The following is a 27,758-nucleotide window of genomic DNA, read 5'->3' as shown; positions in this document are numbered from 1 at the left end:
GGCAAAGAGGGCCACTTTTTTAGGCCTCTAGGTCTGATATTTTTTAAGTATAGGCCTAAGTGTGATTTTTGTAGACATGCAGCTCTAGTTTTCAAAATTGTCTTAGCTCAGCCCCAACTATAGAGCTAGTCATGGATACTGTGCTTTGACAAGAATATTGTTGTAATTTATGTGGTCTTAATGTATTATATTAGATTATTATTTTTTATATTAAATAATGTTTTTGAACCCATTTTGAACGCCATCTTGTTGGTTCCCCCTCTCCTGTTGGAATCACTCTTCAGTCTGGAGTACGCCCATCTCACTGTTTTGAACACCGCATTTACGGCCGCCATCTTGTGGTTCCCTCCTGTTGTTGGAATCACTTCAGTCTGGAGCACGCCCTCTAGCCTTCGGCTTTACAGCTCACTGTGTTAGAATCACTTTTCAATCTAGATTACGCCATCTCTCTGCATCTCTCTGACAGTAAATCAACTATCAACTTCGGCTATAATTATTATAAAATAATATACAAATAATGAATGTTTATCAGTGTAATGGTACAAATAATGGCATGAGGTGAATGATGAAAGGTTATATATCAACGAGGCAATTACGCCGAGTTGATATTTAACCTTAATGGCTGGTATTCATTGATTAACAGTAACATTGGTTAACTCGTAAACAACAACACGACCGGTTAGCGCCCGGTTGATGAAGCGAACTGTTTATTCGGCAGTTTTTTACTAAATAAATTGCATGGAACGAACAATTTAATATCCAAACATTTGGCATGTAGTGGATAACATTTTTTATTATGAAAACACTACCGGTGGTCCAGGCTTATATAAAGTAATAGTGTGACCATCACAAAAGTTGTATACATCCTGACTTATGGCGGCGCCCTACTGCATTGACAATTATTGTTACAGGGAAAACCGCGGATTACTCATCTTGTGATATTATTCTGTTGACGTGAAATACCGTACAGATTTCGCAGACAGCAGACACACAGCCGCGGTGGTGTAACGACAGTTTTATGTGGTGACATTGTAAATACACATCGATATTCTTCTCCTGAGATATCCTCTCTACACACTACTAAAAATGTATCAGATTTATTTTCTACTGTTGTCATTCAATGTGCTTTTTGTGTCATGTATAATATTTCCGTGCGGAAATTCTTCTGCTACGGCATCGTAAGTAGGCCTATATTATTATTATTAATCACCTGACCTGGTAACGAATCCGGAACGATTCGGCCCTGATTGATGATTCGGCCCGGGACGATTCGGCCCACTTTTGGTGGGACGGTACGGCCCACTTTTTGGGCCGAAACGTCTCACTCACGACAAAATTCATATTCATTTTTTTTTTGTATTTATCAAGTTTTTAAAGGTGTTTAACAATCCGTATTTTATTGATATTGACAATGTTGATAAAATAAATTACTAAAAAAAACCTAGGCTAATTTTATATTCAATTTATTTACTTCGAAAACATTGTTTATTTCGTACATTCATTCGCCAAGCGGCGTAACTTGTTTACATTGTTCGCGTGACTAAAAAATGATCATTTTCGACAATGTTTTCAAAATGTTTGCTTTATTGCATCTTTATCCCTAGTATTAATACCCCATCCCATAGGCCTAGTCTCTCTGAAAATAAAGTTTGGGGAAAAAAGCTTATTTTATGCTTATAAAATGCATATCAAAGTCGATAAATTTAAGTGTGCCGAATCGTCTCAGGGCCGAATCATTTCTCAAGGCCGAATCGTCCCGGGCGGAATCGTCCCACTACCCCTGGTAACCAGGCCTCATATTCATATAGCTAGCCTAACGCAAAGTCGCCCCATCGCAAAGTCGACCCATCGCAAAGTCGCCCCATCACGAAGTCGGCCCATCGCAAACAAAGTCACCCCATCACAAAGTCGCCCCACGGATTTATTTCGGTATGAAGCTAGTACGCTGTTTTTTAATCATATCGGTTGCGTTTGATATCGATCGCGTTGTTACTTTGATCGCGCTAAATGTCGTATACATTATAATAGGCATAGCACACACATTTTAAAATTGTATTCAGTGCTTCTATTTTACAGCCTATACTGTAAGATGCAGCTTGGTGAGAGGAACTCGGAACAGAAAAACATTTTCAAATTGGACTACCGGTTGTTGAGTTATGTTCAATACTGATTTCAGCCAATTTTGGTAAAAAAAATTACAAAATCGCTTTTTGCCAATATTAAAGTCTTAAAAAAAGTAAAAATTTAATCTGTATATATTGTGAATTAACTTTTTCTAAGAGTGTACTGGGAAACCTTTGGTTTAAAAAAAAGTAGGAGCTGTAATGTCCTGAAACATTTTTACGTTCTCATGAAAACTGCTAAAATATTTGTTTTTAATGTAATGGAAAACCAATAAAAGTCCAACTAATTAATATGCATAATTGATGTAACTTCAGTGTACAATATTCAATAATACAGAAAATGGCACAGTTTATGTCTGCATATATGTCTTTATTTTAAATACAATTTCAAGGTAACAGGTACAACATTATTCAAATTATCTAATTAATATGCATTTTTATGCAAAAAGCCTAATTAAATATGCATAAATGATGTAACTGGAAAATTCAATAACACATGACCATCAAACTTGGTATAAACATTATATATTTATAAAAGTGTAATCTAACCTAATATAATTATTAATAATTTTTTTAAACTAATATACAAAAAATATGCATGTTTTATGAAAATATTTAGGCCTTGGTACAGGGCCTAATCAATTAATTTAATACTAGGCCTCGCCTCTAGGCCTATTCTATATGTATATTAATTATTATTAACTGAAAAACGCAATGACCTACTGTGGGTCTAGCTAACTTTAGGCCTACTGTAGCAATAATTCACTTTTTGTAAAACAATGAAATATTAATAATAATTAAAATAATAAACAGTATTTCCATCATGGCAATTAAAATCAACCATGACTTTTTTGGAATTCCATCCAGCGTTAAGTTGCACTCCTCGCTGTCCAACGCTACTTGCACTGCCGCCTGTGGCGATTCTGTTGAAATAATGAAAATAGCCCAACTTTATCACAATGTTACGATGCACTAACGTTAACCAAACAGCACATCAAAATAAAACTCGTATTATATATTTTCATACTATCCGAAATGTTGCTATTCTCCACAATTTATGTTTATTTATCAGATTATCGTTTTCCGCTTATAAGTTGCCATTTTTGATTTTTTTCGGCATGGCAACATTGTACCCCTAGTCTAAAAATAGATTCCTATGTTCGAAGGTTGTCAGCATCGTACCGGAAACCGTCACAATAAAAAGGTTATAGCGGTGTCCGATACTGTAAAAGCATCCAATTTCTTGCTCGGTTATCGTGTCTAACAGCGCAGCTGTTGATTGTGATGTTTAAATCATTAGTTAATGCTTTATTTGTTGCTCAAAACAATCAAAATAAGTACAAAAATGTATTTTATTGTTGTCTAATTTATTTTCACATTTGAACAATATATTTATTTATTTACATTTATTTACGCAGGGTAGCCCAAACAGGTCAAAACTGGTTTCCATTGGGGCCCTGCATTTTACGTTTTTTTTTTTTTGTTTTTTTTTCGGTATACTATATATATTACAATAAAAAAATATTGAAAAAAAAAAAAAAAAAATCTATAAAAATACAGCAATAAATTCGGATACAATTACAATTTGAGGGCAACGTAGCTCCTCTCATTTTGAACACAGTAAGGTCTTAATTGTACTTAATGCATTGTATCATACAAATTAGATTTGAAAAAATTTACAGACGTCTCGGTTCTCAAGTCGATATGCAAATCGTTCCTTATATTTGCCCCACTTAACTTCATAACTGTTGACTGCCTTGTTTCACGAGATTGAGGTAATGGACTGAATAGGTTTGTCATGCCTGGGGGTGCCAAATTGTTGAGACATTTAAAAACGAGTATGGCTTTTTTATATGTGACTCTTTCGGAAAACGGGAGCCAGTTCAATTTTGAATACATATCAGATGATGGGGTAAAAAAATCACACTTTAATATTATTCTAGCTGCTCTTTTCATGCACTTGTTAAGCAAAGTATTGTGGGATATGTACCGACCTTCCCATGCTGTACAGCAGTAGTCCAACGTTGGCCTATAAACTAAACTTACATAGAGTGTGTTTAAACTGCGTCGGGGGACACAGCCCTGTACTCTGCTTTAACATACCCAGTTTAGATGAAACTGTTTTCTTAACATGTTCAACATGTGGCGTCCAACTTAATGTCTCATCAATAATTACCCCTAGGCATTTACAATTCGTTTCTCTTACAATTACAGTATTGTCAATAGCAACATTAAATTGTACATTGGAAATTTTCTTTTTGGATCCAATGAGCATGGATTTAGCCTTGTTTGAATTTATTGTAAGTTTGTTTCTAATGACCCAACTGTTAACTTTGTCCAGTGCTATGTTTAAGTTATCTTCAATATCTTCAACGCTGGAGGAACTGTACGTTAACGTTGAGTCATCAGCATACATAAATAAATTACAATTTACAGGGATACAATGTGGCAGATCACTGGTATAAATGATAAATAACAGTGGTCCCAGAATGGATCCCTGTGGTACGCCAATGCTCAATGGCAGAGGTTTTGATATTTTACCACCGATAATTACGGATTGACTTCGATCACTTAGGTACGACGTAAACCATTTAATTACAGAAGTTGAAATATGTACATTTTTAAGTTTATCTATTAGGATTGCGTGATTTACCGAGTCAAACGCTTTACTGAGATCAATGAAAACAGTGCCGTTCATTTCTCCCCGTTCCATAGCATGGAAACACGCATTAGTCAAATCATGCACCCATCTTTCTAAAATCTTCGATATAATCGGTAGTATTGAAATAGGTCTATAGTTGTTTGTATTGCATTTGTCTAAACCCCCCCCCCCCCCCCCCCTTGTGAATGGGTGTGACCAATGCATGTTTCCAATCTGCGGTTCAATAAATACGTTAACGATTGTATGATAGGTCTATTATACGGAGATGCTATTTTAAGCATTTTCACACTAACTCCATCTGGACCTGTTGCTTTACTAGCAGACATGGATAATATTTGCTTTCGAACAAAATCTTCCGTAATATTAGGCGGTATACACGGTTGAGGTGGTTCGTAACGTGGTAAATTACGGACATTGTTGTCCATATCAAATTCCGGTGCTAAGTTGTCACTATTTGCCACACGATGTCAAATTGTGGAAAAATATTCATTGAACGTATCAGCAATGCCAACATGATCGTCAATGTTCTTTCCATCTTTAGATAGATTTTTGTTTGTTCGGAAGAACCTCTTTTAGTTTCTTCCACAGCATGGAAGAATCACTTCTGTTAGCTTCAATGGCTGATGTGAAATATTCCTGTTTCTTTATACTGATGTTGTTGGTTACACTATTCCGTAGTTTTTTTAATGCAATCCAATCTATTTCTAAATTAGATTGTTTTGCGATTTCATGTGCACAATCACGTTGACGCATAAGTCGGGTTATTTCAACATCGAGCCAAGGCATGTTTGTTAATGACACCCATAAATAGGGAATGCCATAGAGTCCACGCTTCCTCAACCCTATAGCAGTTTAAAACATTTTGCCATGGGGTATTTAAGAGATCATATTGGAACGAATCATAATCTATATTTTTAAAACATCTAAAATCAACAGAACGGCTTTCTTTTTTATTAAGTTTCCAATTTTGGATACCGTATACCATGTAGTGGTCACTAATAAGTACAGGCAATACACCACATTCATCTATTAGCTCGGGTTTCGAACTAAAAATAAGATCGATTGTGGTTTTGGTCGAATTAGTGACACGGGTTGGATCGCGTATAAGCTGCGTCATTTGGAACAGATCGAAGCACGTGGATAAAGGACTGGCACTGTTTTTGTCATCTGACATATCGATATTAAAATCACCAATACAATTATTTGCTTACATTCACAAACGGCTTTTTCCATAATGTTACTCAATTTGTTTATAAATTCAGTAGAACTTGATGGAGGTCTATAAACAGAACAGATTAGTATAGGCCGCGTTTGCTTATACTTAATTTCTATCCAAATGCATTCGACATCGTCTGTTTCTAAGTTTTTTTTTTTTGGTTTTTTTTTTGTTTTTTTTTTCAATCTTTCTTTAATACATCGGAATACAAAAAAAAGCAGACAGAGTAAAAAAAGAAAAAGTATACATAATCAATTCTCCTATATAAACACCTTCTTATAAAATAAATACAGTTGTGCACATCAAGTCAGAAAATAGTGATACAAATCTATGTTAGAGAAGATTATCCCAGGCACTCCACTCTTCCCATTCTTCGGCTCTATATTAATCAACCTCTAAACTTTTTAATTGTAAAGTAATATTTTACAAAGCGTAAGTGGCCGGTGGGTGAGAGGAGGCCCGAAAACTTACTCTTATTTATATACAACTTTAGTATTGACAAAAGTAAATTAATCCTATTGGATGGTGTATTACTTATAAAATAAATACAATTGTGTACATCAAGTCAGTAGAGTGATACAAATCTATGTTACAGAAGATTATCCCAGGCACTCCACTCTTCCCATTCTTCGGCTCTATTATTAATCAAACATCTAAACTTTTTAATTGTAAAGTAATATTTTACAAAGCTTATGAGGCCGGTGGGTGAGAGGAGGCCCGAAAACTTACTCTTATATATATACAACTTTAGTATTGACAAAAGTAAATTAATCCTATTGGATGGTGTATTACTAAAAAGCAGTTCACTTTCCGAAACACATATGCGAATATCAAGATTTCGAGAACACCATTGAAAAAAAAAATTGCTTATCCATCTACTGATATTACATTTACAGAATAAATGATAAACTGTTTCTCTTCTAATGTTACAAAAAGAGCAGTTATCTTCGTCGATGTACTTAATAATCTTAAGGTAGACTTTAGTTGTGAGGATACTGTTGTTAAGTCTGTATTGGAACCATCGTAATTTTATGTTGTCGGTCACATTAAAAGTTGCAGCATTAATTCCTTCCCATTCATGTTCCGAGAATTCAACATTTAAGATTTTACCCCACTTTTGTTTAGCTTTACAGTTAAAGTCTTTGTTTTGAATAAACTTACTATAAAAAGCTTTACATCCTGTTTGGGGTTTGGTTATGGTTTCAAGTATGGGTAAATTTATTGGGTTTTGTAATTTAGTATTTATTTCTGTACCCAAAGAAGGGTATTTAGTTATAATTGCATCAATTATTCCATAGTATTTAAGGAAATTATTTTTTTTCACCTTATAGTGTGTTTTGAAGTTTTCATAACTAAGCAAGGTTCCTCTATCCGAGATTAAATTATTTATGAACCTTACGCCACACTCATAATAATTGGTGTAAAAAATTGGAAAGTTATTGATTAGAATCGAATCATTCAACCATATTGGTTCTTTTAGTACGTTATAGTTTGCAGATGCTGTTGAATTATGAATAGCAATAAACTCGGACCATGAATGGAGAACATCTCTCCAGAACAAATTGTTCATATTTTTCGACAGCCTCTGAATCATGCATGAGCCGTATTCAAAGATTGATTCAGTTTTTTTACCATGGCATATTTTGTTGAAAACTACATTGAGAATTCCAGTGTTGTTACGAATTCTTCGCATCCAACTAATCTTAACTGCCTTTATGTAACTGAAGATATCAATCATGTTAATTCTGCCATCCTTATACTCTCTAATTAGCTTATTTCTTTTGATTTTATCCTTTCCCTTCCAGACAAAATTAAAAAACATCCTATTAAGTTCACTTAGATAAGCTGTAGTAGGGTTTGGCAACATTGTAAAAATATAATTAAGTTTTGATAATATTAAAGATTTTAACACAGTTAATCTTCCCAACACAGTAAGATTTCTCTTACGCCAGACATTGATAGTAGACCTAATTTTACCCGTTATCTCTTCAACATTTATTTTAGTCATTTTGCTTATTTCTAAGTCAAATGTAACACCCAAAAAATCAAAACGGCCTTTATCACACCAGTCAAGATTTGAATTAGTTTTAATTTGTTCACTCGGGAACTTTTTTAATCCAAACCATATTGCTTTGGATTTAGAAATGTTAATTTTTAAACCAGACATCTTTTCAAATTTTGAAAGTGTACTCATGCATTCAGTAAGTGATTTGTGTGAGCCGTCCAGAAGAAATGCAGTGTCATCTGCGTATTGTAACATTTTAATCTCAGAGGTATCAATTGTTACTCCTTTAATATTAATATTTTGGCGTACCATTATGTTTAGAATTTCCACTCCCAGAATAAATAGGTATGGAGATAGCGGATCGCCCTGTCTGCAACCTCTTTCAATATTGAAAAAATTGCTGGGGTGTCCATTAACTAGAACGCATGAAGAGATATTCGTGTAAAAAAGTCTACACCATTTTTTAAGAGTTGGTCCAAAATTAAAGAAGGTCAAACACTTATCAATAAATTTGAACGCCAGGGAATCAAAAGCTTTCTCGAAATCTACCAGTAATACGAGACCAGGTAGGTTTTGTTCGTCATAGAGTGAGAGGATATCATATAAAATACGAACATTTTCACCAATATATCTACCTTTTATAAATCCCGCTTGGTTTTCATTAATGATATTTGGAAAGACAGATTTTAGCCTCTCTGCTATGGCCGATGAAGCAGTTTTGTAAGCAACATTTAATAAAGATATAGGACGCCAATTTTTTAATTCTTTTCTTGATTTATTCGCCTTTGGGATTAGAGTGATTGCTCCCTGTTTTTGAGTGACTGAAAGGTTACAAGTTTTAAAGCCATATTTCAAAGAACGAAGAAGTAGAGCATCCAGTTTCCCCCAAAAAATCTTGAAAAATTCAGACGTAAAGCCGTCTGTTCCAGGTGATTTGTTGTTTTTCATTTTGTTGAGTGCATTTGTAAGCTCAGCTAAGGTCAATTCACTCTCAAGCTTTTGAGACTCTTCTTCTGAAACTTTTTCGAAGTTCTGGTTTGTTATTAATACGTTTAAATCTATTTGCTCTATATCTTTTTTTTTATATAAAGAACTGTAAAAACGCTCAACTTCCTTTATTATAAGTTTATTGTCCAATATAGTTTTTTTTTCTTCATCTATTAATTCGTCTATTAATTTGTTCGTAAAGTTAGTTTTCTCGAGACCTAAGAAAAATTTGGTTGGCTTTTCAGCCTCTTCTATCCACTTAGCACGAGATCTAATAAATGCTCCCTTTAGCTTTTCGTTTCGAATGTCTTCTAGGCGTGCTTTTTTTTGTTCAATTTCTTTTACTCGGTGTTCTGTGACTGTAATGTCTAATGTTTGTTGTGCGAGATCGTTTTCCATCTCTTCTATGTTATTAATTAATTCTTTTTCCAAATTACGAAGGGCTTTATTTTTTCTTGAACTATATTTTATTGTACCTCCACGAATATTGCAAAGCAACACCTCAAAAAATAGTTGGTCATTTATAGTTAGATTTAACTTATTATTCTCTGGTTTCTAAGTTGTCTCGATGACTGAACGTCAGACTATTTCGTACGTATGGCAACCCCACCACCGTGGCGATTTCTATCTTTTCTAACAATGGAAAAGCCGAAAAGATTAATCTCATCGTCTGAGATAGATGGGTCGCAAAATGTTTCGTTCAAACAGATGATGTCAAATGGATTTTTAGATAACAATATTTTAAAATGATCAAATTTGTTAATTATGCTCCTCACATTGATATGAGCAAATGAGCAAACAACCCGAACTTTGGTTTAAAATAATACCATCATTTAGGTTTACTTTGAACCCCCGTGATCCTATGGATTGAGCAGGTTCCTGACCGTTGAGAGGTGTTGGTTCCATTCGATGTCTTGGTGTCTCGCGTGTCGATACGACTTTCTTGGCTGAATCATCGACGGTGTTGGTTGATGATATCGGGTCCAGTTTCTTGTCGGTTGATACTGGTGGGATAGCCGAAAAGGACAACTACGCGATTGCTTCGCGATCGCTTCCTTCCGGACATCGGTGTCGAACGCGCATTCGCCATCAAGCGGAGTTGAAGTGGCTTCGCATTGCGTAACTTCATCCGGATTAGCGATGTGTCGGGTTAGGTTCTGGGCCAGCAAACTGACACCTCTTGAGTTGAGATGTACATCGTCGGAGACTAAGTGATCAGGGTTTATATAGCGGTTATCGATAAAGCCCCAGTTGTTCCGCTTCGTGATGGATCTCAGTAGATGATTTGTGTCATTCACATTCTTACATTGAGAGGCCGACTCATTTTTCCGATGGATCATCGATGAGACTGTTACTCCTTTTGGTTGTAATATTTCGCAAAGAGAGGAGATCTTAGCAGCAATAGACTCCGGACTGTCGTAGGTATTGTTAGTGCCGACATGTATAATTACTTTATCAGTACCGAACTTGTTAGACAGGTTTTTGGCGTTTAGGACTATATCTTCGACTTTTGCTCCTCGCATAGTCCGGCAAATCACTTTCATGTTTGTTGCTCTATTTAGTTTTCTTGGTTGAAGTCGCTTGATCATCGAGTGGCCGATAATAAGAACATCTGCAATAGCAGGATTTGAAGAAGCGACATCTAAAGTAGCGGCATATGTCAGCATTTCCGTGTTAAGCTGTTTATGTTTATTTCTATATTCATCAAGCTGTTGCAAATATGAGATCGGTTTAGCAACTGATTTATCGGTTGTGGACGGGATAGGTACTGTTCTTTGTTCGTCATCAAGATCATCTGGATCTAAGAAATCAAAGAAAGTATCAATCAACTGTTTGGTCGCAGTACGAGGATCAATATCAGGTTGAACATTGGTATCGTCTGATACTAATACAATAGGGCTATTGTTAGCTTTACTCGGTGGTTCAGCTTGATTGGTTTTGTCCATGCATCTACAAGGATCGGTACACTTTGGACACCTAATTACCATATCAATGGTTGGATGTTGTTTTGTTTCGAGAGCTTCTTCGGTTAAAGGAGAAAACCTCATAAGCATATCAATAGTAGAATGGAGTTCATAACATTCCTTTTCTAATTTGTCCATTTTTTCACTTTCATATAATGGAACAGAAATTTGTTCATTAATTGTTAATATTTGTTCTGACAATTTGCAATCAAGTGATTTGATATTCGATTTGACATCTAATATGGCTTTGAGTATAGTCGACAAGGTTAAAGTAGGTTCTGTGACGGGTTCGTGTATAATGGCGTCAGTCCCTATGGTAACAGTGGTAGTTTGTTTACATCTTAGATTTGGGCTGACTTGTAGAGCTCAAACAAGATTTTGGAAAACTATTACGATGACCAAATAGGCAGAGCTCTCTAATATCATCAGCTGCAATATCCACTGATCTACGTGACTTTAAAGTTAAGTTATAAGTTGAAAAGGTACTTAGCGTTTTGCTTGTAGGACCATTCACTGCCCCGGTGGTGTCCGTCCCCGTATCGGTCCCGGCGCCATGCTGAGTAACTTCATGGTCACGGTGCTTACACTTGGCAGCCTCAAATATGACTTTCCTGGCTTGTAATAATTCATCAAAAGTGAATTCACTGATTAGATTGGTCTTGACATGAATAGACGGTGTATCGTTAAGTTTCACACTGATTGATTGTAGCTTAGGATCGATTTCATCCATAAAAATCAGAGAGCCGGTACTATGCATATGTTTGACACATGCCATTCCAAACTCAACATTAGTTTAAAAAAAATCCAGGCTTTGTACGTTTTTATGGTTGTGCGTACAATTGGCTGACGATTCTATGTGCGAGTGCTATGGGGTCATTCCGTGTCAAATCAACCAATATTCTGAAAATTGGTGTGGGTCACATCACGGATTTGGCTGAAAATTTTAATTAGGACAGTTTTGCCAATTTAAGTGATCTATGGGACATTTCGTTGTGGCGTACTGTAACCCCCTAAATAGCATATTGCAACTATCCCCTTGATGCCCTAGTATCAAATTCAACAACGTAATCCAAAGCTTACCTCATAATAAGTGTATCTATGATACTGAAAACCCCTGAAAACGTCAATACCAAATTTTGTACCAAACTAATTAATTTATATTTTTAGACCCCCTTAAAAGGTAATTAATAACAATTAGAAATGCTGTATATTGTACATATGTATTGTTGAAGCACTTGTGGTTGCCTAAAAGAAATATTAGACCTTTTACTTTTTTTAACTGTGTCTTACATGGCTCTAAATTTGGTTACAGGCAGAAAATTGTGAAAAAGCATCAACATTTTCATTTTTACCTAGACAATATTTACCCACCCACATTAAATTTGTACCACTTGTTAACACATGTCTGGTGTACATCTGAAGAGATGTGAAGGCTGTCTATTTATACAAAAATTAAAACATCTACACCAGACACAGACCAGTCAATTATATATAATATCATTTGTATTTAAAAGAAAAGTTGCATTATAAATAAATGTTGCCTATGTCAAAGGTCACCGTAGCTCCGACTGGTTTCAGAAATTGTGAGTCGCCTTTTAATCAACAGCATAATGATCATTTTACTGAACAAATTCCTTTCAACCATTTTATTTTGGTTATAGAACATTCTATTTATCAAACCTAATAAATATCCTCATATCGGGTGTTTATTTAATTTTAAATTAAACAAGACAGTGAAGAGGCACGGAATAATACATACACGGACATACGACGAATACACACACACACACATCATCATTTTTACGACATATTTGGTGATATGATGCAATTTTATAATGGATAATGATGGGATTGCCTTTCCGTTGTTGTTTCCATCATTGTAATACCCACTTAATAAAAGTAAACTGAATTGTTTTACATATTTTTTTGCATATAAAAAAAAAAGACATAATGATTTAATGGTTTTAATTTATATAGCGCAAAATACAAATAGTCTCTATGCGCTAACCTTCGGTCCCTATAAAATTTCACATTTAAATAATTACTTACTTATAATTGTACCTACCTGTACTGTTAACATATGCCGAATAATATTATTATCTTAAACTATGTTTACAAATTGTCATTTTTGAAGGCACACATATTTCTCCTAGACCTGTAAAATAAAAAATAAAAAAAATTTAATTATTAATAATAAATATTCATACCAAAGTAAAAATAATTTAGATTTTATCGCGACCAAAATTAAACGAGACCGCTTTCGAATGCGATCGACATCATTGTAAAATTTGGAGCAATGCAGAGCAATTACGGGTTTTCCCCGCTGGTGAGCTAGCGCATCGTTTAAGTGTGCGCGACAGTGAAGTAATTACTTCGGGGCTTCCTCTCTGTGATGGGAGCGTTGCCGATCAATGTACTGTGAACTGAGACTACTGGTAATACACGGCGGGGCTTACCCTTTTTATGCCTACACGTTCCGTGTTATTTTGTGTTCAAATTGCCCAAGAATATGAATTGTGTAATTTTACGCACTTGTAAACTATTTTAACGTTTAGAGGCGACTTTGCGAGGGGCAACTTTGCGATGGGGTGCCTTGACTAGAATCCGACTACTACACTGTATACACGCTGTATTTCGCACCTAACTTGAAAATAAAATCGCTGCACATCATAATATTAATAATGGTGGGGTTAGGGTTCTGGCACTGGAACTCAACTGCCCATTGTTACATACACAGAATCCAACATAGGCCTACGCTGACTCTGAGACGATCGGGCCAAAAACCTATAAAAAAAATCTCTAGGAATGGTGGGTAAAGACGATGATGAGTAAAGATGATGATTGAGAATTGAACCTACAAAACCACTAGATCCCTATCCGCAGTACCACAAGACTAAGCCAGCTAATCAGTCAAAAATTGTGTGTTCATTCTGCCGGAACTTTATACACAGCATTATTTAATGTTATGAGCAATTTGAAGAAATTTCAAAATTAAAAAACCATATTGTCCTGGAAAAATCTTTTTTTTTTTTCAAAAAGCTGATTAAAATATTAATCTTCATTTTTCATCTTCAAGTAATACAGTATACAAATAATGATGTTTATGAGTGTAGTGGTACAAATAATGGCATGAGGTGAATGATGAAAGGTTATATATCAACAAGGCGACAGCCAGGCAGCAATACGAAACTTCGACAGTCAAGTCAATTATGTTTTTTCCAACGATTCCACGACGTCTTTTAGAAATATTCCCATTAATTAATCAAAATCCTAAAATCGATCTAAAGTTTTTATGTTATCTTCTTCTCTTCTTCTTCTTTAAGAAATGATTGGGATTACCTAACATTTTCACAGCATTGGCCACCATCATTTTGCATATCAGTTTCTGCTCAAAATGTAAGTTTTATTTCATAGGGTCCTACAAAACACCACCAGATACCTACCAGATACCTACCACAGCAACAAATCCTACCACCAGAATTGATTACTAATGGTATAAAGTTGAAGTTAAAAGTGAATTTCTCGCCATCGCAATGCCAGAATCAAATCCATTTGATCACCATAAATAGTAACGAAACAAACGAGTTCATCTGTGTCTCTTGTGTGTTGTATTCAGTGGTCAACTGTGAGGCGTTACCGATGCATTTATTTGGTTAAATAAATTATTTTCTGTACACTATAACATTTCAAAATAAATAACACTCTCACAGCATTTATTTGGTCAAATAAAATCAGAAATTCTTTTCTGTACACTATACATTTAAAAAAAAAGAATACATTTCTACTACAAAAAAGAAAAATTGTGTGAACATACAGCACTGAATACAATACACAAGAGACACGGATGAACGTATTCGTTTCGTTATTATTATGATGATCAAACGCATTCGATTCTGGAATTGTGATGCGAGAAATTCACTTTTAACTTCAATTTTTTATCAGTTTCTGATATAATTAAGCTTTGAAATTTATAATATAACATTAATAATCAATTCCAAGCAGATGGTTGCTCTCTGGTGGTAGGATTTGTTGCTCTGGTAGGTATCTGGTGGTGTTTAGTAGGACTGTTTCAATTATAATACAATGTTCAATGTTTTTTGTAACTGTAAATTGATTGTTAATAGGGAGGTTTCGCAACCTTACGAATACGATAACGAAAACGGATACGTCACACATTTGTGAAACTTTTGAGCTGATCCCCAATTCATATTCGTAAAGCGTATTCGTGTTGACGAATATCACCAGTCATATTCGTAACTACAAAACGAATATAGTTTTTGATCTATTTTGCACATTTTGCATTTGAATCAGGAATGATTCATGATTATAATATAATTATAGATTTATTGAAAGTAATTTACTAAAGTAATTTACTAAAATGCCAGGTCAATTTTGATAAATAGCAGTTTTTAAAGTCCTCACTCGCTTTGATGTTACGCTAGGCCTAGGTAGCCAAGCACCAAGCAACACGTACCTGCGCTTCGCTCAAATTTATCGCAGTCATATTTTGGACGGCGCCCTCAATATTTCGTTGCCATGCGAAACAGATTTTTACTGGCTTACGAAAACGAATACGTGTGCGTGACGTATCCGTTTTCGTTATCGTATTCGTAAGATTGCGAAACCTCTCTATTAGGATCTTGTTAAAACAAAAACGCCCAAATGTCCTAGTTTCTACTTCAAGGCTGTGTATTATGATTTTCCTTTTGAAAAAAATCAAACCTTTTTTTTTTTTTTTTACAATAAATTAATAAAGTCTAACCATTGTTTCTCAAAATCATTTGATTCTCCATTTTGCCTTGCAATATACCTTAAAATCATTAAATAATTTCTTAAACAAATATTTAAAGCCTTAATACTTGGCAGAGTTTTACCAATTCTACATTTATAAATTAAATACTTTGTAAGAATAATAATTGTATTAACAGAAAAACATTGCGAAAATATCTCCAAACAAAATCGAATCAATTGTAAAAGTTATTTTTTTATTTTTTAAATCAAACCTTTTTAGTACTTTCTTAAAATGTATTTAAAAATTTGTTATGATTTTTCTTTAAAAAAAATCTCTGCACAGAGGTGGGATTCACAGTGAAAGTGCAGTAAATGTGTTCATTAAATAGGTAGATACAAAAAAAGTAAGGATTTACTTCAAATTGAATATGTCTGTCTCTTTGTTAGAACAAATGTGTTATACCAAGTGATGTAAAAACCTGGACTATACATGGCCTTTGGTAAGTACTAATTTTACACTGTTATGATGGAACTATGGAAGGCAAAGATATTTACAATTTTACAAAATGTATAATACAGTATACTGAAGTGTAAAGTATTGTAGTATGCAGTACTTATTAAATCATTAGCTTATGATTAATAATAACAATGTAAACCATTATTAACTAATAAATTAAAAATGTGAATAGGCTAATAAATTTAGGCCTACACCTATATTAGTCTAAGTGGATCCGTTTTAAAAATAATTTAGTCCATTTAAAAAAAAAGATTGGTCAAATTACAATACTTATTATATTATTAACGTTATTTTATGGGACATATTATTTCTGTGCATACAGGACAAAAATTTCAAAGAAAATGTAATACTGTTGATATTTATCCCTTCATTTTGTTGCACTCTATGTGTTCCATACTTTATTGGGCCGTGCTGACTGTTTAGTTTGAGGCCGAGTTGACGGGTGACTGGACATTTTGGGTTTGCAGACATACTACTGACCGACAGACTTTTCACCGTCCGTACATTTTGCCAACAGGACATTTTGCTGACAAACAATTGGCCGACAGACACTCAACTGACAGACAACAGACAGACAACTTTGCTGATGCTATTTTTCTGTCATTTATACGGTTGGCCGACATACAATTGATAACTAGGCAGACAATAGCTCGAAAGGTTACATTTTGCAGACAGGATACTTTTCCGACAATATTTATGGTCATCAATACACTTATAATATGAGTTTTGAACTAAATTGAAAACGTTTAAACATGTTACGAACACCGGAAACATTAAAATAGCAATAACAATGATTTAAACTTTACTAGGAATATATCTTTTATATATTTTGGTATTAAGACATTGAAACCGTCCATTTGAAACTGCCAATTCAATTCAACACATTATTACTATATTACTTCCTTGAATAGAATATAATAAAAATTTTAATTCAAAGTGAGATAATATGGTGACTAAATTTACTTATGATGAATGTCCGATCTTCTTGAAGATGATAGTGGACCATGCACTATGCTCCAACTGTAAAAGGGACTAGTTTGATGCATTTCATTCCAATTTAAAATTTATTTTCGTTTATAAAACATGAGAAACTTCCTGTGTTACTACTGAACTGTCAATATATATATAAACAATTTCTGGCACATGTAATTAACCATTAAAAATGATGCAATATGTCCGGATGTTTAAACTAAATGACAAACAAATGAAAACTAAACTTAAAAAAGAAAGAAATAAAATCATGAAGAATATTCATACTGAACTTAACAAAGAGTAAGAAGACGCACTAAAAGACAAGATAGCTGAAATTGAAAAATTAGACGACTTAAACAGAATGTACCAGGCAGTAACAAATCTAAAATTAAATGAAAACAAGAGTTGAAGTCTCCATTTACACCCGACAAAGCAGACAAAAGCCTAAAAAACAATGAAAGTCCAGGAAGTGACCAAGTATATGATGAAATGGCAAAACATGCACATATGGATGTTTTTAATCACATAGCAGAACTATATAACCAAGTCATATTACACCCAATTCCAAAACCAGCCAAGAAAAAGGGTCCACCAAAATATAACAGGCCCATCATACTTCTGTCGGTTCTTGGGAAAATATTAGCAATATGTTTACTAAATAGGACAAATGACAGGTTAGATGAACATATCCCTGCAACACAAGCAGGCAAGCAACCTGTACCACAAGAGGCAAAGCACCACTGAACATGTGCATACCTGCAAAATGTCAGCAGAAAAAGCCATAGCATCATCAAATTATGAAATAGGGAGTTTCCACATGAGCACCTAAACAATAACGGATGACGGCAACATTCTATTCATTTGCATAACAACGTAGTTTAGCAAACAATTGCGTCTACACTTTCCATCGAAGCGCGGAATCAAAAACGCGGCAACACATGAGTCGATATGACCAGTTCTTTTGCTATGTGCGGGGGAATACACTTTTCGATATACTGACACACATAATACAAGATGACAAGATGGGAAACAACAAAGCGAACAATCCTTTGTTACCACAAACTATTGTGAGTGCCGGATCAATGCATTTTAAATATTATAGAAATAGTATTGTAAGTAATAGTATGTGCTAATGAACTGCGTAAGGTTTTCGGCGAAAATTGCCATGTCTGCAAATTGTCTGTTGGCCAATGGTCTGTTGGCGAATTGACCTGTTGGCTAAATGTACTGTAGGCGAAGTTTCCTGTTGGTCAAATGTCCTGTCGAAGAATTGTCCGGTCGCAAAAAACGTCTGAGTACCAAGTTGACGTGGGGTTGCGTTAATTTGGAGCATAGTTGATGGGGGTTATTATTTTTCATAATGATAATGGAGTTTTGTTTATTTATATTTGCCTGAATGGTAAATTTTGTTGTTTTTTTATAGGCCATCACTGGAAAATGGAATAAATCCAGAATACTGCTATTCTCCACAAATATTTAATGATTCGGCTATAACTGTAAGTAATGAACTGATTCAGAATTATTCAGTGTAATTTCAATTTTTGAAACATATTGTGTAACTGTATTTGGAATTATGTCAGGTGTGTGTGTGCATTGTTTGCTTTTTACATGTGACCTGTAGTTAATGCTTCATGTACATGACAAATGAATTTAGTTGAATTTAAATATGAAGAGCCGGGCAATATGCAGATATTTGTTAAAAGTTGTGTGTCAATAATTTGAATGACATCTATTATCAAACTCAATATTTAGATCACAAGGCCAACTGTCAATATAAATACATGAACACATTGTTAAAAGCTATCTTAATTTATAATATATTTTTTTGGCAGCCTTTGGTAAAACAACTGAACCAAACATGGCCAAATCTAATATTGGAGAATCCATTTACAGTATTCTGGTAACTATTTCTTCATAAAGGCTTTTATTTCATTTTTTTCATTTGATAATATTTGGCAACGCATCATAGTATAAAATACATAAAAATAAAAATAATAATTTGATTGATAGGAGCAATGCAAAAGCCTATATGCCCTTCACAATTAAAAAAACAGACCAGCAAATTAGATAAATGAATTCATAAATTTTAACATTAGAATAAATCGATAAAAACAAAAATGGGCACGTAGACCTACAAATAATTGATCTATGTTTAATTATGGTATTGAACTGAGGTTTGTGTTATTCGCTACCATATTTGCTTACAACTTCTACTTGTTTACTTTTGAGGATCTTGTTTGCTTTAACAAACTCAGTGAGGAAGTTTCTTATCCATTAATTTACAGAAAGGAACTATTTTCAAATTTTAGCAGTTAGTTCCTTTTGTTGGTTGTTTTTATTACAGGCTATGTATTGTTAAGTTTAACTTTAACTTTAACAAAATACAAAAATACAGTAATTAATGACAGGAGTTCCTGTTGTGTTTTGTAGTTATGTCATCCCAATAATTATACAAATATAACAATACAATTTAAAAAGGATTTTAGTTGATTTTTAGATGTTCTTACTTTCTAGGCAACATGAGTGGTGCAAACACGGAACCTGTGGTGAGAACAATTCAACAATAAATGGTGAACTCAACTATTTCCAGAAAGGAATTGATCTACATAATAACTTGAGTCTGACTAAGTATGCACATTTTTTGCAAATCTGCTATGTAATGTAATAAAGAACTAGATTGGCAACTGCAATAGAATCAAAGCTCAAAATGTGTTCCTCTATGGCAATGTTCCCATCCAGGTTGCCTAAAATCTGCCATTCAGGCTACACCAATATGTCTTGTTTATTCATGTACTATGCACACACCCATATCCCTCAGGTACTACCACCTTGAGTATGATCCCACCCTGATTACATTCACTTTCACATACAAGCATCTCTCATACATACAGTAGGCCTTGCCTATGGCCTTGGCCGAGGTTGGCAAGTAAATAATTTCTCTAAAATTCGAATAACTCTTTGGGCTTGTTTCTGCTGAAAATGACTCAAAATATGGTATTATTATTATTATATACCTTATTTTAAGCTACCCCGTTTCTGCTAAAAGTACTTCTTGGGTGGTGTTCTTAAAATTGTACTTTTTTTACCAAAACTACCATTCATGAGCTGGAAGTTTGTTTGACCTATCTTTTCATTTTTAATTTTAGGTTCTTACAGACATTATTCTTTTAATAGTTTGCTGTTAGCATGTTTTGGGGACAAGTCAATCCCGAATTTTGCCATTCCATTTGAGTTTATAAACTTTGGTGTCCCTTTTTAGTCCTCCGCACATTTGTATAGTATAAACTGTTTTTACAGTATTCTCCATCCACATGTTGTCCCTTGCTACCCACGTGTGCTGGAGGAATTTAAGGAAAGCACAGCAAACTATCACCTCATGTCATGGGTCAAAAAATATATGGTATATTTTGAAGGCAGCAGAAATGGGTTACATTATATTGGAATATACCGTATAATATAATATAACAATCACGATATTTAGACCAATTTCTGTTCCCAAAAAAAACTCTCTGAATTGTTTATTCTGTCAGTAGGCCTAGCATATGGCCTTGGGCGAATTTTGTTTTAAAATAAAAAATAGAGTAATTTCTCTAAATTTAGATGACTTGAAACTCTCTGAATTGTTTAAACCAGACATTAGTCTAGTTTTGCTGTATATTCTTGTATATTGCTGTTTAAAATAACAGCAATATACAACCTCTAACTTTTGTAAATATACTGGAGCGACATGGGAAACATTCTCACAAATTCATGGATAATTTTGCATCATCAAATTAGGAAAACACAGGCTAGCCCAGCACAAGGTATGACCATGAACCTGATCCATGATATGACCTAGGGCGTAAACTTCCCATTGTATTTGAATGAATATCTTTTAAATAGGCCATTGGATCATAGGGAAATTGTTCAATGTCATTTTATTGTGTCACTTAGTACTGCTGTAATTTATCCTTTAGGTTTATAACCCTGTGTTCCAAATCAATTGGTTAATTTTCAAATCAGAAGGAAATGCAAAGGAAACATTGTCGTTTCACCTTTGCCTTAATGACCTTTCCCAGGCCAGTTCATCACATTGATACAATATGTTTGGTCAGAAAATCATATCATGAATGGAATTTGCTATATTGACACTAACATGTTGATATTGATACACTTATTTAAGCTTGGTTCCCATTAGGACGCAACACGAAGACGTAGACACAATGCAAGCAAGTTGACCAATGACAAGCGAATGTTCGAATAATATATCGCTTACGTTGCGTTACGTCCTTTCGTTGCATCTGTAGTGAGAACCAAGCTTAACTGGTACATTATCAAAGCATAATTTAGTTTATTATCATTACTGAAGTTTTTTAATCTGCCTACAAAGCTGGACATAGCGAAACTACATTAAAGACACTTTTAAATGATATTTTTCTAGTCATACAATTTCAATCGGTTTTAAATGATTACTTTAAACATTTCATTGGTTATCCGCACTTGGCGGATAACCCCTTGTTATTTGTCAGGATCTTTTTTCTTTTTTTTTTCTATATTCTTTTTTCTTTCCACAAATTTTGTTCGCAGCGTATCTCTAATTCTGGCCAATATAAAATTGTATAACTTTGTCATAAGATTGACCTGTAGATGTGCAAGAAACTTCGTTATATGACTTTAGCGTCGCGCAGCGTAAGTTACGCATGATTTTATGAATTTCGCGTATTTAACATAGATCGAAAACCATACAACAATTTCAATTGAAACTTAGCAAAATTTTAATTTATATCATGCGCTAACTTTCTGTGGAAAAAAAATGGCATGCTTCACAGAAAGTTTAAAAATTAAAAATGCGAAAAATCAATTTCTAATCAACTTTCTACACGTTTCATGTCATTTTAAGCAAGTTAATTAAGCGAGAGCAAATTTTTACGAGCCTGTAACGCTAAAAACATCTTTTTTCGGGTGAATTATGTTTTTTCAGCCTTTCTAGTAATTTTACCAACTTTTAAACAATTTCGACTTAAAACCATGTCATACGAGCACTTCGAATTTAACAATTCGCACACGTTTTTGATGAAAAAGTTAAAAAATTCGTCAAAATTATGCCTTTTTAAAAAAAGTCATAGTTTCTAAACTACATGGTGAACTTTTTTTTAATTACATGTTCTGGAAGTTGATGAGTTGTAGATATCGGATCATGAATCAATATGGCTAACCGGACATTGTGATGTCATCGTATGGCCACTCGAATATAAAATATAGGATTTTTGTCTCTTTCGTCATAGCTCATCACATTTAATAGAGCGCATCTCCACTTATCCATATTCCATTTTCCCTCATATTTTGAAATTGTCTAGGTCAATCAATTATCTTTCACATGATTTAACAATTTAAACATTTTTATGACGTCATCATGTGCAAAAGCATGAATAACTTTGGTCACTTATTTTCATCATTTCAATAAATTTCAATATGTTATAGCTCCTCAGAATGAAAAGTGATACTCGTGATAAAAACATTTTCTGGAAACTGTTGCATTGTAGATACGAATTCATGTACACATTTTGCGCATCGGATGTTGTGACGCCATCATATGGCCAGTTGAATTATAACAGTCGTATTTTCATATTTTGCGTCATAGTTCATGACATTTAAAAGAGCGCGCATCATATTCTACATATCTAAATTTCTTCAACACGTTAATATGTTGTTTCTCAGATAATTTCCTTCCAAAATTGTTATCTACGTGTTTCATTATGATGACGTCATCATGTTAAAAATTGAAATAAAAGGCGGGTTCCCTTATTTCCACCTATTCTGCACTGTATGTAGTATGTATACAGTATATAGTGTATACTGACACAAAATAGAGGGCACACTAACATTTTATTTTCTTCAGTCACAATGGCATAATCGTTTTTTTGTGCGCAATATTCTAACGTATGACCTGCACGTGGCGTTTGCGCGGCGGGATAACCTAACTCGTCCATAGTGACGAGTTCAAATCTAGTTTAATTTTCCGTTGTTGCATGCTTGCTTTTGAACAAACACCCACCTTTTGGTCTCTTGAATACAGTATACAACTAACAGATCCGGGAGCTTACACCCTAAGTGTAGTACTAATTGATTAAGAAATTTATTAACTTACAACTAGGTATATATTTATAATGCAAACTTTCATCAATGATTCCTTGTACAATACCCAGGGGCAGTAAGTATAGTGGGGTCTGTGGCTAAGTGAATTTAGGTAAATGATGGTACAAATAAAATTCAGGATGAAATGGCACCTCCCAAATGACTAGGCCCGGAAATGACACTCCTATGTATCACTTGCAGAGTAATTAAACAATACGATCATACTGTTTTTGCCGGGAACCGTTGATTGTTTGACAGAGTCGATGGTGTTTTGATTTGATTTGCATTCAATGTGTAGCCTAGTCAGTGTTCTATTTTTTTTTAAAGAGGTAAAAAGACATTTTAAGGGGTTAAAGCCTGTTTATCCGCACCTGAATACCTAATGTTTTAACGCTATATAAATGTTTGATTATTGTTTTTTTTTTTCAGTGTCCTTGAATCTGGACATATTTTGCCTGGAAGAAATTATTCACTGTCGAATATTAACAGTGTTTTGTTTAAGGCGTTCAATGTAACAACAAAAGTATTGTGCTTCTATGTAAGTTCAACAATTTTTAATTGAATTTGATTTAAATCATTCGAAATTGGGAAACGAGCCCAAAACCTCAAGATCACCAGCCTGGCATTCATACCTCTAGACCATCAGGCATACACTGATGCTTAGGGTTAGATTTGATCCCAAGGAAGCAGCGAGTACTGCACAAACAGCATGATAATACTACTTCAATGTAGATTTGCATCAGGGAGCTAGATAATTGGTCAGATGTTTTCCATGCTATTACTACTGAGCCCTTTTTTTTTGTGTTCAGAGTAAGGCAAACACCTCACCAATTCCTTAACCCCCTGATGCAAAACTGCTTCGCAGTAATTAACATTATACATAACATTTTGAATTGATCATCATTGCTCCAAAATTTATATTATATCATTTGAACTATAAATGACTCTTGCTAGAAGTAAATCAATATTTTCATATATCACCAATTTTTAATTTCTAAGATTATTAGATATTTTGAAATCAATGTAGCAAGCACAACTAAAGTATCTGATAATAATTTTACAATGAAAGTTCAATGCAGAAATACTGAGCAAATTACACTTTTTTTTACTGCAAAAATATCCTGTATTTAAAACATTCACCCACTTTTGATTCATCTAAAATTAATTTAATAACTTACTTATTTAGCAAATTTGAGGACGTGCCTTTGATAAAACAATTTTGAGGACTTTATAAATATATTTATATTATTTATAAATGTTTGATTATTATTCTTATTGTTGTTGTCTCCGGAGACGTTTAATCACAGTTTTTAATGTGTATAACAAATCAATTTATCACTGATGAAGATAGGTAACTAAAAAAATATGTTTATACATGTTTTAAGTACAGCAATAAAAATGTACATTGTAAGTTTTAAAGGTGTTGTTATTTTTATCAGATGTCCGTATATTTTAATACTATTTTAAATAATTATTGTGGTTTTTTGTTTATGAATTAAGAATAAAGAACAAGTGGTTCTGCAGCAAATTGAGATATGTTACAACATGAACTTCACTCTGAGGAATTGCCCAGGCTCAACACAAAAGAGATTGACATACCTAAGTAACTGCAGCTCAAAGAAAGATATATACTATCCACCTTTGAATGAGTACAGGTTTTTTGTACATTAGAAGAAACAAGATGAAATACCAAAGAAATGCATCCTTTTTTTTTTTAAAGATGTATTGTCCCCCAAAAACATGAAAAATGAAGATTAATTAAATCAGACTTTGAATATGTTATTTTGTAGTTTTAATAAAGTTAATTACTTCCATAGAAATGAAACCCGAAAAAAATAATGTTTTCACTTGTAAAATGACAAAATAAATGGTTAAATTCAACCAAAAACCATTTTTTGCTTTAAATTACATTTCTTTCAGGTAATACATTTTTTTTCGATCCAATTTTTTTTGGTCAAAGTGGATAACTATTATGTTACATTAAAATGGAAGATTCAACAAAACAAAACAAAATTTTTAAGAATTATATTTTCAGGGGGACAATACATCTTTAACCCAAAGCTCTGAAGGTTTTGTCAAATTAAAGAATGCAGTGCTACAATTTATTTTGTAATATTCCATAAACTATTTTTTTTAAGGTAAATTTTTATATGGAAAAAAAAGTTATCCAGCATAGTTTAATATTGTGTGGGGAATAGATTCCATAAAAATGGCTATTTCTCCAATTTTAAGAATACTCTTGGGGACACATGATTAAAAAAAAATGATGATTGAATGTAGACAATATGTATAAAATGAAATAAGAAAAAATGCCAGAATCTATGTTGTGTTTTTCTGTTTAACATACTTTAATGTATAATGTTAGTTATATTCAATTTCTTATAAGAAAGTGTTGATTCACTGCTACTAAGTAAAATCAGTTGAATGTTTAAATATAATTACATTAATTACTATAAAGAGGTCACAGAGGAAAGCAACCATTTTCAGTATGATAAATAAACTGTATTATTTTAATTTAAAAAAGCACTGTGTTATCAGTTTGGATTTATCATCATTTCTACATAATTATAGAAGTAATTTAATCTACATTTACCAAATTTATTATTAAGAAATAAGCATTATATAAGAGGAACATAGTATGATTAATTAGGTCAAATGCTTGTTTTAAGTCATAAAAAACATACCAACTTTTTTTAGGTTCAACGTTAAAGTTAAAAATGTCAGTGTTTTTCTTTAATAAAAAATGTTTACTTATTAACTTCAACATGTGTGTGTTGTGTCTTTTTGTTTAAATACACGACATGGCTAAATTAATTATGTGTGCGGAAGCAATATTTTTCATATTGCTGTGCTTCCAAAACCTAACCCCTTTTATCTTTTGTGGTTCACCACCACCTTTATTCATTCAATGATTAATAATTTTCTAACTTTTTTTCATTATTTTTCTTCTTTAATATCATTTATAATTTTAACATTTAGTAACCTACCATTACTGGCATTATTTTTGTTAAATCACATTCATTTATATTTCATTTAGCATTTTTTGTTAAACCATCTGTTTGCATTGTTTTCTGTATAGTTACTGAACATTATACAAAGTATTACTTCTTAACATTCTTTTTTTGTTTATATCATCTATTTACAAATCCAATTGTATAGGCCTATTAATTATAATTACAAACTTATTGTTTACTCATTGACTGTGCTTTTATATTTAACTACATACATCAAATGCATTGTATAGTGTACACTTATAGTTTCAAGTATTAACCTGCACACCCACATACATGTAAACATACACATTCATACTGTATATACATAATAATAACCTAACCCCTGGATATCCCAACACTCAAACGAATAGTATAGGATTCGAACTAACAACTCTCTTAGACACAGTCTGCACTGACTGAGCCAATGATGAACATTTGATTTCTTAACCGTATAAATTTTTTCCCTGAACAATATTTGTTTTCACCTGACGACAGTCAATAATTTCCCTTTGTTGACAATTCTCATAATATTAATGAAAAATAAGACGGTGTGGGCTGAACTTTTTTTTTATCTCTTTTATATCAGAGGAACAGTCTCAATGAGATGTGCAACAAGTATACAGTAAATAAATTAGACAGAAAAACAAATTACAAACATTTACAAAGTATGCTTTGTCATGGCAAACCACTGAAAAAGTATTCAAATATAAAACATATATAGTAAAAACTAAATATTAAAGTAAACTGGGAAAGATTAAAAACTAAGAGATGTACAAAATTAAGTTTGAGAAGGAATTGTATTATATATATCATTTCGTGTGTTCATGGTCAGAAATATTTTACAATGTTTGTCGAAAATAGTACTTGATAACTCATATTTATAATGGGTTAATTGAATTGGTGTAATTTTTAATTCATTATGTGGATTTCAAGATCATCGAAGAATAGAGTGGAATCTGTTTATCATATTATCAAAACACTCAACATAAATACTAGTTCTATTTGTCCGAGCTAGAAAACCATCAACTACATCCCGTATGTTTTACATAACAAATACTGCATGTTTGAGAGTTGAATTTGTTAGTTTTTATTGATTCATGAAAACTTTCGGTCTACAGTAATTGGAACTACGAATTATTACATAAGTTTTGAATCCCTGTTGTGGCACTGGTTTTTCTGAATCGGTTGTGAAATTATTCATTTCGTGTGTGCATAGTCAGAAATATTTTACAATGTTTGTTGAAAATAGTACTTGATAATTCATATTTATCATGGGTTAATTGAATTGGTGTAATTTTGAATTCATTGTGTGGATTTCAAGATCATCGAGGAATAAAGTGGAATCTGTTTATCATATTATCAAACCACTCAACATAAATACTAGTTCTATTTGTCCGAGCTAGAAAACCATCAACTACATCCAGTATGTTTTACATAACAAATACTGCATGTTTGAGAGTTGAATTGGTTAGTT

At 33.3% G+C, this 27,758-nt stretch overlaps 2 protein-coding genes across 2 annotated transcripts in view; one reads left to right on the top strand and one right to left on the bottom strand.

The window, feature by feature from the left end:
- Positions 1-27,758, bottom strand: part of LOC144852502 (mitochondrial 2-oxodicarboxylate carrier-like) — a 163,414-nt gene that overhangs the window by 34,236 nt on the left and 101,420 nt on the right. The window lies entirely within an intron of this gene.
- LOC144852504 (ribonuclease Oy-like) lies at positions 970-26,055 on the top strand. Its single transcript, XM_078710346.1, has 8 exons — positions 970-1,178; positions 14,281-14,353; positions 16,136-16,188; positions 18,601-18,673; positions 19,010-19,077; positions 19,692-19,805; positions 23,721-23,829; positions 24,792-26,055. Exons 1-8 carry the CDS (start codon positions 1,087-1,089, stop codon positions 24,960-24,962), a joined length of 753 nt encoding a protein of 250 aa, XP_078566472.1. The 5' UTR covers positions 970-1,086; the 3' UTR covers positions 24,963-26,055.

The sequence above is a fragment of the Antedon bifida genome, chromosome 9, assembly GCF_963402885.1.
Source record: "Antedon bifida chromosome 9, ecAntBifi1.1, whole genome shotgun sequence".
NCBI classification, from domain to species: Eukaryota; Metazoa; Echinodermata; class Crinoidea; order Comatulida; family Antedonidae; genus Antedon; species Antedon bifida.
Note: the sequence above shows the minus strand (reverse complement) of the source record. Positions and strands in the feature narration are given on the sequence as shown.